This window comes from Entelurus aequoreus, linkage group LG24, assembly GCF_033978785.1.
Source record: "Entelurus aequoreus isolate RoL-2023_Sb linkage group LG24, RoL_Eaeq_v1.1, whole genome shotgun sequence".
Lineage (NCBI taxonomy): Eukaryota > Metazoa > Chordata > Actinopteri > Syngnathiformes > Syngnathidae > Entelurus > Entelurus aequoreus.
Window position 1 is genome coordinate 42518606 of NC_084754.1, and position 18456 is coordinate 42537061.

The 18456-nt window shown below is 38.6% G+C and overlaps 1 protein-coding gene across 1 annotated transcript in view; it reads left to right on the forward strand.

Moving 5' to 3' along the window:
- The window catches only part of LOC133641975 (P2X purinoceptor 3-like), a 72112-nt gene that overhangs the window by 36990 nt on the left and 16666 nt on the right, over nucleotides 1-18456 (forward strand). The window contains exons 6-9 of the mRNA XM_062036149.1: nucleotides 5073-5150; nucleotides 8088-8229; nucleotides 15687-15823; nucleotides 16507-16600. Of these exons, the coding sequence (XP_061892133.1) occupies nucleotides 5073-5150; nucleotides 8088-8229; nucleotides 15687-15823; nucleotides 16507-16600 (451 nt within the window). The remainder of the gene's footprint in view (nucleotides 1-5072; nucleotides 5151-8087; nucleotides 8230-15686; nucleotides 15824-16506; nucleotides 16601-18456) is intronic.

Consider the following 18456-nt stretch of genomic DNA (forward strand, 5'->3'; position numbering starts at 1 on the left):
TTTCTTATTCAGCATGTGTCTTACTTTATAAAGAATAGCAATGGATTTGGATATTTTTCCCTTTATATATTCAATATGCGGTTTCCAACATAATTTATGATCAATTATTATTCCCAAGAATTTAGTTTCATATACTCTATCAATTTCCACTTGATTTAAATTTAATTTTGCTTCACAATTTGTCCTTGCACCACTAAACACCATCAATTTAGTTTTCTTATCATTTAATGATAACCTATAAATATCAAACCATTTTTTTAGCTGAATCAACTCTATTATCCTCAACACTTCCTTCAAGTCTTCTCCTTAACAATATACATTTGTATCATCTGCAAACATAATACATTTCAATTTATTAGATACTGAACAAATATCAATTAAATAAAGTATAAATAACTTTGAGGGCAGCACGGTGGAAGAGGGGTTAGTGCGTCTGCCTCACATTACGAAGGTCCTGAGTAGTCCTGGGTCAATCCCGGGCTCGGGATCTTTCTGTGTGGAGTTTGCATGTTCTCCCCGTGACTGTGTGGGTTCTACTCCGGCTTCCTCCCACCTCCAAAGACATGCACCTGGGGATAGGTTGATTGGCAACACTAAAATTGGCCCGAGTGTGTGAATGTGAGTGTGAATGTTGTCTGTCCAGGGTGTACCCCGCCTTCCGCCCGATTGTAGCTGAGATAGGCTCCAGCCTCCCACTACCCCGAAGGGAATAAGCGGTAGTAAATGGATGGATGGATGGATGGATGGATAAATAACTTTGGTCCCGATACCGAGTGTTGTGGAGCCCCACAAGTTACTCTTCTTGGCTGTGATTTAGTCTTATTAATTTCCACATATTGAGATCTATTACTGAAATAACTACTTAACCACTGTTGTGAAACACCTCTTATGCCATAGTTTTCCAATTTTTGCAGAAGTAAGGAATGAGGATTGTGTCAAAAGCTTTACATAATTCAATAAATACTCCAACGGTGTGTTGCTTTTTTTCTATTGCTGTAGCTACGTTTTCTACAAAGTCCATCACTGCTAGGGATGTAGATGGATTACTCCTGAAGCCATACTGATGCTCATTCAGTAGCTCATGTCTTTCAATGAACTTATCAAATCTATTTGGGGACGGCGTGGCGCAGTTGGGAGAGTGGCCGTGCCAGCAACCTGAGGGTTCCTTGTTCAATCCCCACCTTCTACCAAACTCGTCACGTCCGTTGTGTCCTTGAGCAAGACACTTCACCCTTGCTCCTGATGGGTCGGGGTTAGTTAGTTAGTTAGTACTTTATTGATTCCTTCAGGAGAGTTCCCTCAGGAAAATTGAATTAGGGCCTTGCATGGCAGCTCCCGACATCAGTGTGTGAATGTGTGTGTGAATGTGGAAATAGTGTCAATGCGCTTTGAGTACGTTGAAGGTAGAAAAGCGCTATACAAGTATAACCCATTTACCATTTATTTACAAATAATTTCTCAATATTTTTTGCAAATTGAGGTGGTAGAGACACAGGTTTATAATTTGAGACCATATGTTTATCACCATTTTTATAAATCGGTATAACGTTAGCGATTTACATTTTTTCAGGAAAAGTTCCAGTTATTAAAGATTTATTACATATATAAGTAAACGGCTTCAGGACACAATCCTCTCCAATTCTTTTAACAAGTGATGTTACCATCGACAGATTTTTTGTTCTTAAACTTTCTGACCACTTCTAACACATCACTTTCACAAACTCCACCAAGAAACATTTCATTTTTAACATCAAATACACGCTTTAACTTTTTGTCATCATTAATATTAAAATTAATATTTTATAGTGCAACATTATAATAACATTTTAAAAGTGCAATATTAAATAAAATATTAGCTGTAACATAGAGGAAAATAGGCTCACACAGACGCAAATTCAAAAGGTTGACTTCCTGACTTGCCAGTGAGTGTCAGTGAATCATCACCCATAGCAACAACTGACAAACTGACACAGCAAAAGATTCAGCTTGGGCAGGAAGTGAAAAGAAGAGTTAAATTGAAGCAAGAAACATTTATTGCTGTTTCTATAGGACTAATACATTATAAAAATGCAGTTAGACGAGCAGAGGCATAAATAATATTACCTGGTTTATTCTCTTAATTTGGGTTGCGTGGCAGGGGCGCGTCAGTGACCGACTTAATGGCGATGACAACCCGTGTGTGCTGATTTAGTAAAAAACTTGCGGGTTTTGAGCGATTTGTTCATGACTCGCACATCGTTAATGTGTAAATTTCCTGATTTAGTCCCTGCTGAGGAGAAATATAACTTTAGAATAAAATCTCATTTAAAACATTTGTATGCACATACAACCCTTAAAACCTTTTGCATATTCGTATGTGGAATTAATTTATGGAATGGATTAACCAAATAAATCAAACAAAGCACCAACATGATTCAGTTTAAGAGACTGTTCAAACTACAAGTTGTCACACCGTGGTGAGGGAAGTCCTGTTTTGGGGTTGTCTGGCACATTTCCTGTTTTATTTTGAAAATTCTAATCCTCCTCTCGTTTCAGGCCACTTGCCCTTCCTCCTGTGTCACTGGTCTGATGTCTCTCCTGATTGCCTGATTGTGCCCACCTGTGTCACCCTCCCTCATGTGTATATAGTCCTCGTCTTCCCCTGTCTTGTTGCCAGAGTATATCGTCTCGCTACGTACCTCCAGCCTTGTCCACAGCCTTGTTCACAGCCATCTACCAAGTTTGTTAAGTATTGTCTCGCTTTGTTTATTGATTCCTTTGTTCCCTCTGAGAGAGTGATTTTCTTTTGCTAAAGTTTTTGGTCTAGTCTTTTGTATCAATTTTCATAGTGCCTTGTCTTCTTTTTTTTTCCCTCCTTCTGGAGCGCTTTTAGTTTTCAGGCCTCGCAAATACTTTATACATACTTTCTGTTTATAGCGTCTCAATCTTTTAGCATGAGATAATTTCCTTTTTTTAGATCATTATAGATTGTTGGTTTTTTTTGTGTATTCGACTCATACAACTTTTTGGCTATTGCCGGTTCCTCCTTATGGAGTGATTTTCTGTTTATTGCCTTATGTCCTATGCTAATACCCTATAAGTGCTTGAATATATCTTAGATAGATTTTGTAGCCACTTTCTTTAATCACTCTGTCCTAGAGATAGCAAGGAATTGTTTAAATAAAGGTCTGAGTCAATTGTCACTCCTCTGCATCTGAGTCCTCATTTACGCCAAGTCATAACACAAGTGTTCACAAAGTACACAGAACAATAATTAAGATGAACATCTTGAACCCTTTTTTTTTATTTTTTTATAATGTCCTGCCCAGCTTCTCGGGCAAATCATATAGCAGATGTAGATGATCATATAGTAGATGTAGATGATCATATAGTAGATGTAGATGATCATATAGCAGATGTAGATGCCCATATCGGCTGTTCAGATTTACTTTACAAAAGAGAAGTGTAGGATACTTCTCTTGTTGCCTTACTTGTATTTTGACTTTATTAAATGTATTTATATTATCATTTGGTGCAGCCGGGCCGGAGCAGGAGGGGATAGAAAGAGAGAAAAAGGAAGACAGAGGGGGGAATTGTGGGGACAAGAGGGGGATTAGACAGAGAGACAAAAACAACAACAGCAAACACAACAACAACAACAACAACAACAACAACAGAGCAACATCAGCAAATACGACATGTACAAATATGATGGTAAAAGTAATAGCAAATAAGCAGTTAGCGAAAATTTAAAAAAAAAAAATACAGAAATGACAATGAGCATTATTACACTAAAAATGGAGCAATATGAATACCAATAGAAATAGTGCTATTGATAATAAACAATACCAGTACTTTACCTTTATTATCAACAATACAATTGTTCAAATGCAACAATACATATACGTAATGATAACTTGAGATACGAAAGAATGCAGAAACCCTTTTTTTTTTTTAGATAAAGATTATTTATGTATTTAATATTTGTTTACTTACTATGGTATATTATTTAGCTATTATTTATTCACTGTTCTGTTACAGAGAACAAGGAAATGGGATACAATTGCTGTGGTATGAAAATGGGTAGGATTAAATAAGCTTAGCTTCTTCCTACTCCTTTTCTGACGTGCTGTAATGAAACAACTGGAAATATGTCATACATTACATTGTATTGTATGCATGTTCGAAATAAAATGAAACTGAACTGAACTGCTTTCTGTTCCACCCGGGTCTTGAAGCGTGCTAGCTACCAAGCGAAAATATTGAGCTATTAACCTGGTAACCAGCACTGCTCTTAAAGAGGCTGTTTGCAACATTGACACAGATCCCTAAAGGACATGAACTTTTCAGTGTATTTTAAGCATCATAGCCCACCCTCTTACGGCTTCTAGAACGTAATGATATAAGTGCGTATGTACATAACTCATGCAAGCGCATTATCTTTGGGTGTTGTTTGCTAATAATAGCGATTTGGATAACTGGTGCGAACTGTCATTGAATGTATATTCTATAGTAACAACATGACTGCAAATTGTTCGTTACTTCACTTGGACTGCTTTTGTTTTTGTGCATGCGTGGACGAGTCAGAGTGAGGGACCGCCGTAAGCACTAATCATTTTTCTCGGGCCGGCAAAATTTTTTATTACATAAACTTAGTAGTTGTGAAAATATAGACATTTCAAGCAAGTTGCAAAGAGCCCCTATAAGGTTTTCAAGGAATGCGAATGACCAACGTACACAAGGCCCAGCCACACTGTCTGGCCTCTGTTAAATACGCTTGAACTACTTTACATATCCACATCAGAACAATGAACAAGAAAAGGGAATCCCAATGCTGCAACGTTTCCTTTGACTTGATTCATTTTCTAGTTCAGTTACCAGTCGGGGCAATTTATAAAAATAAAAACGTCTCTCAACTCTGATTTGGCTATCATCGTTCACTTCAAAGTTGTTCAAAAAACATGATGTGGTCACGAACGTCACATCTCTACCACAGACAATTATGTACACACCAGTAGTGCATTCACCTTTCACCCAAAATCAGTTGACTCCTTATAAGCTTTGACTTACTCTATGTTTCTCTCTTTTTTTAGTACACCGATGATGGAAGTTGAGAATTTTACTATTTTTATTAAAAACAGCATCCGATTTCCAACCTTCAACTACACCAAGTAAGTGTGAGTACAGTAACTGATAAAATGCAATATGAATAATGGCTAGCGATGGGATTCATGGCTGTTTAAAGGGAGTCGCCGGATTTTGAGGAGCCGTTCCTTTAAAAGAGCTATTCAAAAGACTGACTCCATCCATCCATTTTCTACCGCTTGTCCCCCTCGAAGCCCATCCCAGCTGCACTCGGGTGGAAGGAAGGCGGGGTAAGTCGCCACCTCGTCGCAGGGACAACGCAGTCGGGGATAGGTTGACTGGCAACACTAAATTGGCCATTGTGTGTGAATGTGAGTGTGAATGTTGTTTGTCTCGTTCTTATATATCATGTTTACTAAGTAAATTGTTTTCATCAAGGAAACAATAACTTGCGGCAGTAATACCTTAAAACAAAATGTAAACATTACACCAATATAGACACTATTGGTGAACATTATTTTGAAATATTAATATTAGCCTAATTTGGCTTTTGTTTCCATTGTGAACATTCCCCAAGATGGTGCCATTTCCCTATTCTTTGACAGTGACGTCACTATGTCCGATGTGCATGCAAATGCTCCTTTTCCTTTGACTTTTGTTCATTTTGTTTTATTTTCCAGTTGTGAATATCTCTTTCTAATTCTGAATACAGGCTCCAAATTTCAGCCGCTTATTAAACTGAGTGTGAGCACATTATACTTTTCACATGAATAGAACCTTCTAAGTCAGGTTGTCATTGCTCCTTCAATAAATAAAGCCAATAAAGCTTTTGATTCTGATTGTCATTTGGAATCTGAGAGGGCAGCGTGGACAATTTGCTTGGAAACGACTCTCAAACGAATGAATTACAACTGTGAATCACTTCTCAATGTTCACTTGAAAGATCCGTTCAAAAGACCCAACTCATTCCTATTCCTAGACTTCACATCTCTAATAATGGATAGAGAATGTTTTTTAGCAATTTTAACTTCTCCATATTTTGTCAAAGTATGACAAAAAACACATTTTATTGAGTTCTCGTTCAATGTGTTTTCTTTATTTTCATGACTATTTACATTGTAGATTGACTATGAATGACTTGTGGAGTTATATACTTAACAAAAAAGGTGAAATAACTGAAAACATGTTTTATATTCTAGTTTCTTCAAAATAGCCACCCTTTGCTCTGATTAATGCTTTGCACACTCTTGACATTCTCTCGATGAGCTTCAAGAGGTAGTCACCTGAAATGGTTTTCACTCACAGGTGTCATAGTTTTGATGCCTTCAGTGACAATCTACAATGTAAATAGTCTTGAAAAAAAAGAAAACACATATATATATATATATATATATATATATATATATATATATAATTATTGTTTTATGTTTATAATTTTTTTCATATGAATAGTGTTCATTTATGGGAAGCACGGTGACCCAGGGGTTAGTGCATGTGCCTCACAATAATAAGGTCCTGGGTTTGATCCCTGGGATCAGGGTCATTCTGTGTGGAGTTTACATGTTCTCCCTGTGACTGCGTGGGTTCCCTGCGGCTATTCCGGCTTCTTCCCACCTCCAAAGACATGCACCTGGGGAAAGCTTGATTGGCAACACTAAATTGGCCTTAGTATGAATGAAAAAGCTAATATTTACATTTAAGAAACAAGTCACTGCAGCACATGGGACGCCATGTTTGACATTCAGACAACATCCGGGTGAGTGTGAATGTCGTCAGTCTATCTGTGTTGGCCCTGCAATGAGGTGGAGACATGTCCAGGGTGTACGCCGCCTTCCACCCGAATGCAGATTGAATAGTTTCCAGCCACCCCCACGACCCCAAATATAGCATATAAATATAATAAAAGAGCAGATCCATATCATCTCGAGAGCAATTTGTAAGATAAAAGGCAGTTAAAAAGTTAAAAACAGTCAAACAGTTCAAAGTCTCATGCTGGTTAAAAGCCAGTGAGTAAAAATGGGTTTTAAAAATGGTCTTAAAAGTAGCCAAAGGGGCCTGTCTCACATGGAGAGGGAGATATTTCCAGGGTTTGGGACCTGCAACAGAAAAGGTCCTTGCCCCTCTGAGCTTGCGCTTTGATTTTGGTACCTCCAGGAGCAGCTGACCTGAGGGACCGGGTGGGGGCATAGAGGTGGAGCAGCTCAGAGAGGTAAGGCAGGGCAAGACGGGGCGGTATAGCTCGGTTGGTAGAGCGGCCGTGCCAGCAACTTGAGGGTTGCACGTTCGATCCCCGCTTCCGCCATCCTAGTCACTGCCGTCGTGTCCTTGGGCAAGACACTATACCCACCTGCTCCCAGTGCCACCCACACTGGTTTAAATGTAACTTAGATATTGGGTTTCACAATGTAAAGCGCTTTGAGTCACTTGAGAAAAAGCGCTATATAAATGTAATTCACTTCACTTCACTTCACTTCACTTCACAAGACCATGTAAAGATCTAGCACTTAGAAATAGTGATGCATGATCATTTTTTTGTGATTAATCACACGAGTTAACGTGTTAATTTTGACATCCCTAATAAATATCCATCCATTTTCTACCACTTGTGCCTTTCGGGGTCGTTGGGGAGCTGGAGCCTATCCCAGCTTCATTTGAGCCAAAGGCAGGGTACACCCTGGACACCTCATCGAAGGGCCAACACAGACAGACAAGCGTTCACACTCACATTCACAGACTAGGGATAATTTAGTGTTACCAATCAGCCTATATCCAGGTGCATGTCTTTAGAGGTGGGAGTAAGCCGCAGTACCCGGAGAATGTACATATATTAGGGCTGTCAGCGTTAACGCATCCAACAATCCATTGTGTGCGTGTGTGCAAATTAAAAAAAAAGAAAAGTGTAGAGCGAAAAATATGTAACCATGATTTGTTACGACTTTTAAAATGTGTAAAAGTGCCAGGGGTGTGAATAGTTTTTCAAGCCACTGTATATGATATACTGTATGATGCGTGTTTGTGTGCAGAGGGAATTTCCTACCCACCATCACTGACAAATATATCACGAAGTGTAACTTTGACAAGGTCAACAACACGTATTGCCCAATCTTCAGAGTGGGAGATGTGGTCCGTTATGCTCATCAGAACTTCACCAAACTGGCAGACAAGGTAAAGTTTTGTTCTTCATTTTTCAAAATGCAGACATTGCATGATATGTGGCACATGTTAAATACAAAACCCAAAACCAGTGAAGTGGGCACATTATGTACTTCATAATGTGCCCACTTCACTGGTTTTGGGTTTTGTATTTAACAGCCAAAGACCTGGTCTAAACTGTCAATCCGTAACATGTTTTTTTGTCTTTTTTTTCTCTTGCGGCCAAGTTTGCAGTAACAGGCTGTACACAGAGCGTAAAAGAATACAAAGCTAGGTGGTGTACCACACGGCACTTCTTGTTTACCCTTCAAAATAAAAATAAATAAAATACATCAGCTGTAGTTTACAGTTACTTATATCCAGGTACCTTTAAACGTTTTTAACACATTAATCCATAAACGAAATATGATTTTAGCTATTTATAACATATGTATGCATTTTATTTGTTTTTAAACTATAACTAGTATTACGAACTATGACTTTACTTAAAACTTGTGTACTGATATTTACCTTGGTTACACTGTGTCAAACAAATATTTAGGATCATGTTGAGATGGATGAGATTGGAGTAATAATTTGTTTAGCTAAGGCAAAAGCGTGTTTAGGCAAGGCAAGGCAAGGCAAGGTAAGGCAACTTTATTTGTAAAGCACTTTTCATACACAAGGCAGACTCAAAGTGACTCACAGGCAACAAAGTGAAATGAAAGAAAATAAAAGCAAAATTAAAATGCAGACAATACAAATAAAAACAGTGCGGACGTTAAAAGTCAAAATATTAAAAGATTTAGCTGAAAGCTAAGGTGAAGACAAAAGTTTTCAGTCTAGTTATAAACGTAGTCAAAGTTGGGGAAAGTCTGACATCTTCAGGAAGTTTATTCCAGCTATTTGTTGCATAGTGACTGAATGATGATCTCCCTTGATTTGAGTTTACTCTGGGAACCGCAAACAGATTGGTCTCAGAAGATCTTAGTGATCTAAAGGGCTTATATAGTGGGAGCATATCGGTGATATACTTCGGCCCTAGACCATGTAGTGATTTATATGTGAGCAGGAGGATTTTGAAATCTATTCTCTGATGTACAGGGAGCCAATGTAAGGATTTAAGAATTGGTGTAATGTGCTCACATTTTTTTCTTTGTTAGAACTCAAGCAGCAGCGTTCTGAACAAGCTGTAGCTGCCTGACAGTTTTTTTGGGAAGACCTGCAAGGAGACCATTACAATAGTCTAGCCTACTGGTAATAAAGGCATGTACAAGTTTTTCTAAGTCTTGAGCTGACATGAGCCCTCTAAGTCTTGTTACATTTTTGAGGTGATAGTAGGCCGATTTTGTTACTGATTTGATGTGACTGTCGAAATGTAAATCAGAATCTAAAATAACCCCAAGATTTCTGGCTTTATTTGAGGTTTTCAGGGACAGTGATTGAAGGTGTTGGATGACTTTAAACCTTTCTTTTTTAGCACCAAAAACAATTATCTAGTGTGTGTATTATCTATAGTGTTTGACTTGCTCAATGCACTGGCACAGAAGATCTATGGGGCGATAGTCATTTGGTGATAGCGCTACATAGATTTGGGTGTCATCGGCAAAGCAATGATGGTCAATGTTATTATTTTGCATGATTTGTCCTAGTGGGAGCATATAGATGTTAAATAAAGTCGGCCCCAAGATTGAACCTTGGGGGACTCCACACGTTACGTTGGTTGGTTCTGATACAAAGTCACCAATGGAAACAAAATAGTTCCTATCTTGTAGATATGACTTGAACCAGCTTAAAACTGTGCCTGAGACCCCCACCCAGTTTTCCAACCTGTCCAAAAGTATTGAGTGGTGGAGAGTGTCAAATGCAGCACTGAGGTCCAAAAGCATTAATACTGAAGTTTTGCCAGAGTCTGTGTTTAGACGGATGTCATTTATAACTTTAAGAAGGGCCGTCTCTTTGCTATGAAGAGGTCCAAATCCTGACTGGAAGTTGTTGTGGCAGCCAGTAGAAGCCAAGAAGTGATTTTGTTGTTGGAGGACAACTTTCTCAATTATTTTACTTATGAATGGTAGATTTGAAATTGGTCTGTAGTTGTTGATAACAGAGGCATCTAGGCTCGGCTTTTTTAGAAGAGGTTTAATGACTGCAGTTTTGAAAGCTTTCGGGAAATTGCCCGATTGAATAGAATTATTAACTATTTGCAAGATGTCTGTTGATAGGCAGTCAAAAACATTCTTAAAGAAGTTGGTAGGTAAAACATCAAGGCAGCAGGTGGATGACTTTAGAGCTGTCACCGTTTCCACTAGAGTTTTAGAGTCTATGGCATTAAAGCTTGCCATCATTGCTGTGTTACTTTTGCCTAAATGGGGTGGTGATCCAACTTTTTTGCTTGAGATATTGATGGCGCGTCTGATGCCTTCAATTTTCTCAGTATAAAAGAATGCAAACTCATTGCATTTCTGCGTGGAATGGAGTTCGGCTGGTAAATATTTGTGTTGGGGGGTTGGTCAGTTTGTCAATGGTTGCGAATAGGGTTTTGGCCTTATTAGTGTTGCTGTTTATGATATTGGAGAAGAATGTTTCTCTAGCCCTTTTTAAGACTAAATTGTAGGCCTGGAGGCTCTCTTTATAGATGTCATGGTGAATATGAAGTTTTGTATTCTGCCAGATTCGTTCAGCCTTCCTGCACTCTCTTCTCTGGGCTGTTACAACAGCACATTTTCTCCAGGGTGCTTTTTGCTTACCAGAAATCATTTGAACTGTAACAGGTGCAATGATATCTATGATATTCACAATTTTGGAATTAAAGTTGCTTACAAGATCATCATCATAACGTGGGTTTAGAGGTGGTAGTGAGGAGATGGCCTTTTTAAAGAGGACATTAGCATGTTCATTTATGTACCGCTTTTTGACATTCTTTGATTCTGTTTGTGTGTCCGGAATTACAGAAATATTAAAGTAAACACAGAAATTATCAGACAATGAAGGTTTATAAGTTATTAAACTTTTACTTCATGCCAGATGAAAAACCTCTAGTTTAGTCGCACGCCATTTGCGTTCCAGCTTTCTACATGATTGCTTAAGAGCTTTGTTTTTTTCGTGAACCAGAAGATACTCCTTTTAGGGGCCTTTTGTAGTTTTAATGGTGCTATACTATAAATGGTGTTGCGCAAGGCATCATTAAAGATCTCGGTTAGACTACCGCTACAGCCCATATACTGCAACTGGGAAATGGTGCCATTCCCATTACCATTACTGAGGGCAGTAGGCCAGAGAGACTTGTAGGTGCAGCAGCATGGATGTTTTTTTTTTAAAGAATTGGCTATTATCAGAATTTTTTTCCGTCTTCTATTCTCAAGAGCAGTGGTCTCCAACCACTGCCCTAGTGACACATTTGCTACCGGCCTGCACAGAAAACATTAAAGGTGCCATATGTAATAATTTCATGTCAAGTCAAAATTAAATGGCCCTGATATGCCAAAAGGCATTAATAAATCATGTTCTTTACGAATACCCTTGTAACTGATAACGGTAGTTCAGCTGGGATATGCTCATTTCAAAATTAGTTTTACAGCCCCAAATTTGTTTTATTGTTTTAATTTTGATGTCCCGCCCTCCACCAATTACAAAGTCCGTGAGTGGGTGACATCCAGGTTGCCAGTTACGCACCACCATCTTCGTCTACCTACTGCCACTGGTAAAGTTACTAAACAAGTCAGACCTTGGTATACCTAAAAGACGTCGTTACGATTCTCAACTTATTCATGACAAAGCCAGGAACAAAACAAAGATTTGTATCGGGGATGCCTTTGAAAGATGGAGACGATTGAAGGCGGAGAAGATTTTTTCATCTGACACCAAATTAGCTAATTTTCTCCTTGATAGGTAAGTAAGGCACTTACATTTTCTTATTACTTGTAATAAATGGAAATGGACATTTGGTATGTAAACTATATTGTCCAATACAGTCTATGATCTTGTCTAACAAAGCTAGTATGTTCGTGCAACTAATGCTTAGCATGCTCGCCCGGTCAATGACACATCGACATATAACGGACGGGGAAAAATATATGCCCGTTAGCCTGTTTGTCGATGTGTCATCCAACTGACAGGGAAAAGTATATTTTCGACAAATAAAACCTACGTGGATATGGGTAGTGTCACTGCCTATTTCGTTCTTAATATGCAGATAGGCTGAGGAAAGGGGGTTCCACCATTAGCACGGCTAATTGCGGTTTCTGGTACTGTATGTGCATCAGACACATGAGGTGGTATTTGCTTGGCACAATATAATGCATTACATGTAATAATTTTCTACTTTGTGTATTGACATGGTAGTAGGCTATATTATTTATGCGTAACGTGGTTTTTGCGTATTTGTGTATGATGCCCTTTTGATGTGCGCACATGGAAGAGATTGCAGTGTGTCAGGTTGGATGCAACATGGAGTTATGCTGAACCAAATGTGGCTTTAATTTTACTGTTGGCCTTGTCTTGCCATCAAAGTAGGCCTATGTGATATATAATATATTATATATTATTATATGTAATTATTTCAATGATGGTCCGTGCGGTCAAACTAGACATTTTAGCACTAGACATTTTAGCAGGGTAATGCCAAAAATCTGTCCGACTCCCGACTAAAATATTGCTGTGTATCTTTACAAATACATTTGGCTAATCGACATTAGTAAAATGAATTAGTAAACCATCTTGCAAGAAGCATAAACAAGATAAACCTACAGCGTAGGACTCGCCGATGTCCATTTGAAGTTCCTTGGAGTAGGATTCGGATTCGAATGTGTATCTGGCAACCTCAGTCAGGGAGAGTGGGAGGGGACTACAGAATTTTGACCGTGATTGCAGTACAATTTCTGGCCACATTACTACATATGGCACCTTTAAGTAATTCATAAACTACTGCATTTTCTCCGACTTAAATTTAGCCTGTCCCGTTAAACACAACAATAGCTTGTTTATAGACGTATATTACAACTCCTGATAGGAAGTCACCATTTGTTATAGTACATGCACATTAATGTAATGTGTATCAAATGTTAATGTAATGTGTATCAAATGTTAATGTGCCAAATTGTAGCCAAAGGCTAATTTCCATCTGCAGTTCCCAGCAGGGTCATTGTATATAGCAGGGTTTCTTAACCTTCTGACCTTGGTGCCCAACGTTTCCACTACAGAGGGGCCAGGGACCACTCCAATATTAACACTGAATTCGTAATCTTACTCTTGATTTTGATCATATTAAAAATATATATATCTAACCTACTTATAGTATACTACCTTGTCAAGTGATATAAAAGCATGTGTCAATCACAAATATTATTATGTATTTAACAAATAAACCTTAAGTACAGGTCAGGCAGTACTAATCAAATAAACAATACATTTACATACAATAAATATTATGTTGTGCTAAAATAAACAAGCTAAATTCATAATAAATATGTTTCTTAACTAAACTGTCAATTAAATTAAAGTGCAAATGAAAATACAGCTTCACCTCTTTAGTCATAATGTTTGCGCTTAAAGAAATTTCTCTATGACATTAGCGCCAAACTTCTTCTGTTTGTTTTATACTGTCATTACTGCCACAAGTGGTGGAAAAGCGTGTTACAACTAAGTATCGCTGCGGCCTATATGGACCACAGCTGAAAAACAGATATATTACATTCTCGGGGGCGCTCGTAGCCCAACAATGGGCCCCGGCTCCATGGTTAAGAAATACTGGTATTAAGTATATGCCATCAATGTGCCGGGGACCATCCCTTCGCAAAGAAACACGCCCAGGGCTCCCACCACTTAAGCCTTATGGTAAGTTGATTTTTAATGCTCATTTTTTGGCTGTTTTTTTCTGCCAGGGTTGAGGACCCCTGCTCTAGGAAGTTTCAAAGTAACAACCTTACCAGGTCGCTTGCAGCTAGGGAAGACAATCCAGATTATAATGTTTATGTTTGAGCGAGCGAAAACAAATGACATTTTTTCACTCTAATTATCTATTTCTGGTCCTCAAATTCATCATGCAGGGCAGATGATGTCTTCGATGTTGTCCAGTTAGTCCAAAACCACAAAAGTCTGAGTGTCCACGCTGTGCCCGCATCCTCCAATAATTTTTGTCACCTTTGGGGTACAGCTGCCAGCACCTTAAAATTTGTCGATACACCAGGGCAATGCTTACTCCAGTCAGCAGATGTCCTGTTGTGATCCCGAATAGGCAGACATCTTCAACTTCCTCAACTGAAATGGTCACCAGTCCGCTACTCCCCAAGAGTCCGTCGAGCAACACTGTAATGACAAAACAGGCAGGTTTTCCCGATCCTGTGTTAGTGTCAATTTTGTTGAGAGGCTAGATATTAATAAGATTTTTGAGAGCAGTGCAAAAAGAGGCTACAAGAAAGTTAAACAAGACAGGACAAGACAAAGAGGCAACAGTGCATATATGGACAGGGGAGGTAGTGCAACCGCCTTTTTCTAGCACCAAGAAAGAAATTGTACTAAACTCCAACAAAATATCGTTGTCTTTTTATAACTCAATTGCAATAAAATTATTGATTGATTGATTGATGTTTGGTACTACTGGATCAGCTACTTTGTGTTTTGGCATTGCTTTTAATTTGTATGCTGATGGTCTGCAATTGTTTATGTTTGTTGTCAAATATAAGCAAACCTGGAGCCTGTCTTACTGCTATTATAATCTGCTTATAAACAAAACCCTTGTTACTTAATACATCAAAAACAGTAATGATTATTATGAGACGTGTTCAAATTAATAACAGCAAAAATCTTTGAATATTTTCTATGACAATCCACCCTTGCTACAAGAATCGCAGACTTAAAAAAAAAATGTTCAAAGCATATTGTATATGTATTGGGCCTAAATTGAGTGTTAAATTCCATCTATCCATCCATCCATTTTCTACCGCTTGTGCCTCTCGGGGTTGCGGGGGTGCGGGAGCCTATCCCAGCTGCATTCGGGTGGAAGGCGGGGTATACCCTGGACAAGTCGCCACCTCATCGCAGGGCCAACACAAATAGAAGACGACATTCACACTCACATTCACACACTAGGGGCAATTTAGTGTTGCCAATCAACCTATCCCAATATTTTTTTTATTTGAATTACAGAGCAATATTTGTCTTAGCTTTGGCTTGAGCGATGAGGAATGACCACGCGGAAACACAATGCTAACACGGAATGCTAACCTCAAAGCTAATCATCATAGCTGCAGCTGTCATCTTGACCAAGGTTTTGGCCAAACTTGGTCATGTGTTTTCAGCACATGAATGCCCATAGTGTTAAAAACATACTTAAAGTATAAAAATAGTTTGATTTATATTAATAATCCTACTTTGAAATTTGTTTACCACTGTCATGTTCGGTACCAATTAACAGTGATAAACGAGGGTCAACTGTGAATCCACTTTTTAATCTGTCCACCCCAGTTCACATTGTCGATGTTCTACCTTGTTAGGGAGGCGTGATTGGAATAAAGATTGGCTGGATGTGTGATCTGGACAAATCAGATGATCAGTGTAACCCTTCATACTCATTCACCAGACTGGATGCAATGTCACAGAAGAATGCTGTCTCCCCAGGTTACAATTTCAGGTAAATTCTGTATCTCCAACGTTGTAAAGTTTGAAGTTTGAAATGTAATTTGAAATGTTCTTTTCATGTTTGATATTGGTTTTATATTTTGAAATATTTTTAAAATCATCAATTGGTCAGACACAAATTACATTCGTGGCACCCCCCTATAGTTGTGGTCAAAAAATGATTTGAAAGACATGCTCACGTCAGACCCCGCTGCAGCAAAACATTGGGCGGGTTTAAACATTTTTCAGGGGGTACCCTGCAAAAAATGTATTCCCGCCACAGCAGCACACAGGCTTGTTAAAGCTACACTCCCGGGGCTTCGTCTGGCCACAACTGAATATTACGTGTGAGACAAACTCTTCGTGGTTTAAGGATATGCGTTTGAAATTATTTAAGCCTTTATCGTGTCCAAAAAATGAAAAAGTTGGTCATTTCTATTATTCATCACAACATAACAATGGAAAATGAATCAAATACTGCACTTGTATACATATGAGACATGAATATGACTTCAGGCCAATAATCTGTAGAATATGCTTAGAAAAATCTTGCGATATAGCGGAGCATCTATATTTGAAATGCGATGTGGCAAGGGACGACAGTAGAGGAAAATGTTTACCAACAATTTATCAACGGTTAAAGAGTTACACTATGAAATGTCCACATTTTTTTTACAATGTTGTCTTTTATTGTAGGTTTGCCAAGTATTATAAGATGGAGAATGGAACTGACTATCGCACACTGGTCAAAGCCTATGCCATAAGGTTTGATGTGCTTGTCAATGGAAATGTAAGTAGACATTTTGAGGGTCTGTTATCTGCCAAGTCCTTAGCTCGTGTTACTTTGGGTGAAATAAATATTTTATCCCCCGCTGATTTGGTAAATTAACACCCTAAGAAAGATACAAACAATGAATCGTTTTTATGGTAGGTTTACTGTTTCAAAGAGTGGCAGAATATAAAAAAAATACATTAAATAGATTTTATAAAGTCATTAATATTTAATTGATTTAAATAAGTATTTGTATTCAATACAAAATGTGACTTAGTACTTGGTGGATAAACCCTTGCCGTCTAGTAAAAATGTCATGTTTCTTGGAGTTTGTCACCAGGGTTGCACACATGCGAGGCCATAACTACCATTGAGGACACCAAGATCATGTCCTCTGTATTTTTTAAGTGACAAAAAGAAGATGATATGATTGACTGAAAATATACTTTATGTAGGACATTGTGTGCGCTGTACATTACCATGCGGTTGATCATCCTTTCTCAATAAACAATCTTTGGTCATGCACAGCCTGCTACACCTCCAGACAACATCACACTATTAAGTCTACTTTTACTTTAAACATTATCTAATCCAAAATGTGCTGTCAACATAACATTGACTTTAAAGGAAATGTAAATTATCGAATGACAAGGCGCTTCATTTGAAATTTTACCCCAAATGTATTCCTGGCAACATCATGTCCTGTTACTGATCAGAATATGAGGACAGCTCATTTTACTGACTACCAAAACCAATTGTTTAGACTCCTCAAAGACTCTAACACATATGAAATACTCAAAAGGGACCCCACAAGTGGGTACAAGAGGCGAATCATTGAGTACTTACAAACTCTGCAAAAATCAGAAGCCATCAACCGGGCATTGTATTACTGATTATACCCACAAGAAACATGCCTTGGCATTTATGACCTTCCAAAAATACACAAAGATGGGGTTCCACTCAGACCCATTGTAGCATTAACTCTGTGACGTACAATATTGTTAAGTATGTGGCTCCAGCACCCCCCGCGACCCCGAAAGGGACAAGCGGTAGACGATGGATGGATGGATGTGGCCAACATCTTAGCACCTTTGGTTAACAAATCTCCACATGTCCAAAACTCAATTGACATTGTAGAGAAGATCAGAGATCTAAAACTGGACAAAAAGGAAACTCTATATTTTCATTTGACGCCACCCCCATCCGCACTCCCCCACTACCCCTCACCCCCTGTTCACCAGGATGCAGTCTTGTAGAGATCACACCTTACAGGATAGATCCACACTAAACCCAGAACAGATTTGCCTTTTGCTGGAACGTTGCCTTAACTCTACATACTTTCAATTTTTGGGAACGTTTTACCGACATAAACATGGTTGTGGCATGGGATCACCTGTATCCCCAACAGTAGCTAACTTTTACATGGAGAGCATGGAAAAGGGAGCTCTGAGTTATTTTAAGGGAACATCACCAAGTCATTGGTACAGACATGTGGATGACCTATGGGTAAAAATCAGAAACCAAAAAGTGCAAGCCTTCACCAAGCACATCAGTGGACAAAAAGATCAAGTTCACACGTGAGGCAAAAGACAATAAGTTGCCTTTTTTGGACTGTGATGCCCACACTAGAGAAAATAGGCCTCCATGTCGGGGTTTACTGAAAACCCACACATACCGATCAATACATACTTTTTGACTTAAACCATCACCACAAACTGGGCATTATCAGAACCCTACAACACAGAGCTGATAATGCTCCCACCAGAGAAAGAGCATAGGCATTTGAGGGAAGACCTCAAAACCTGTGGTAACCCCAGCTGGTTGTTTGCAAAAAGTGCCTCCAGTTCCAGAATTAACAAGAACAGAGTAGATGA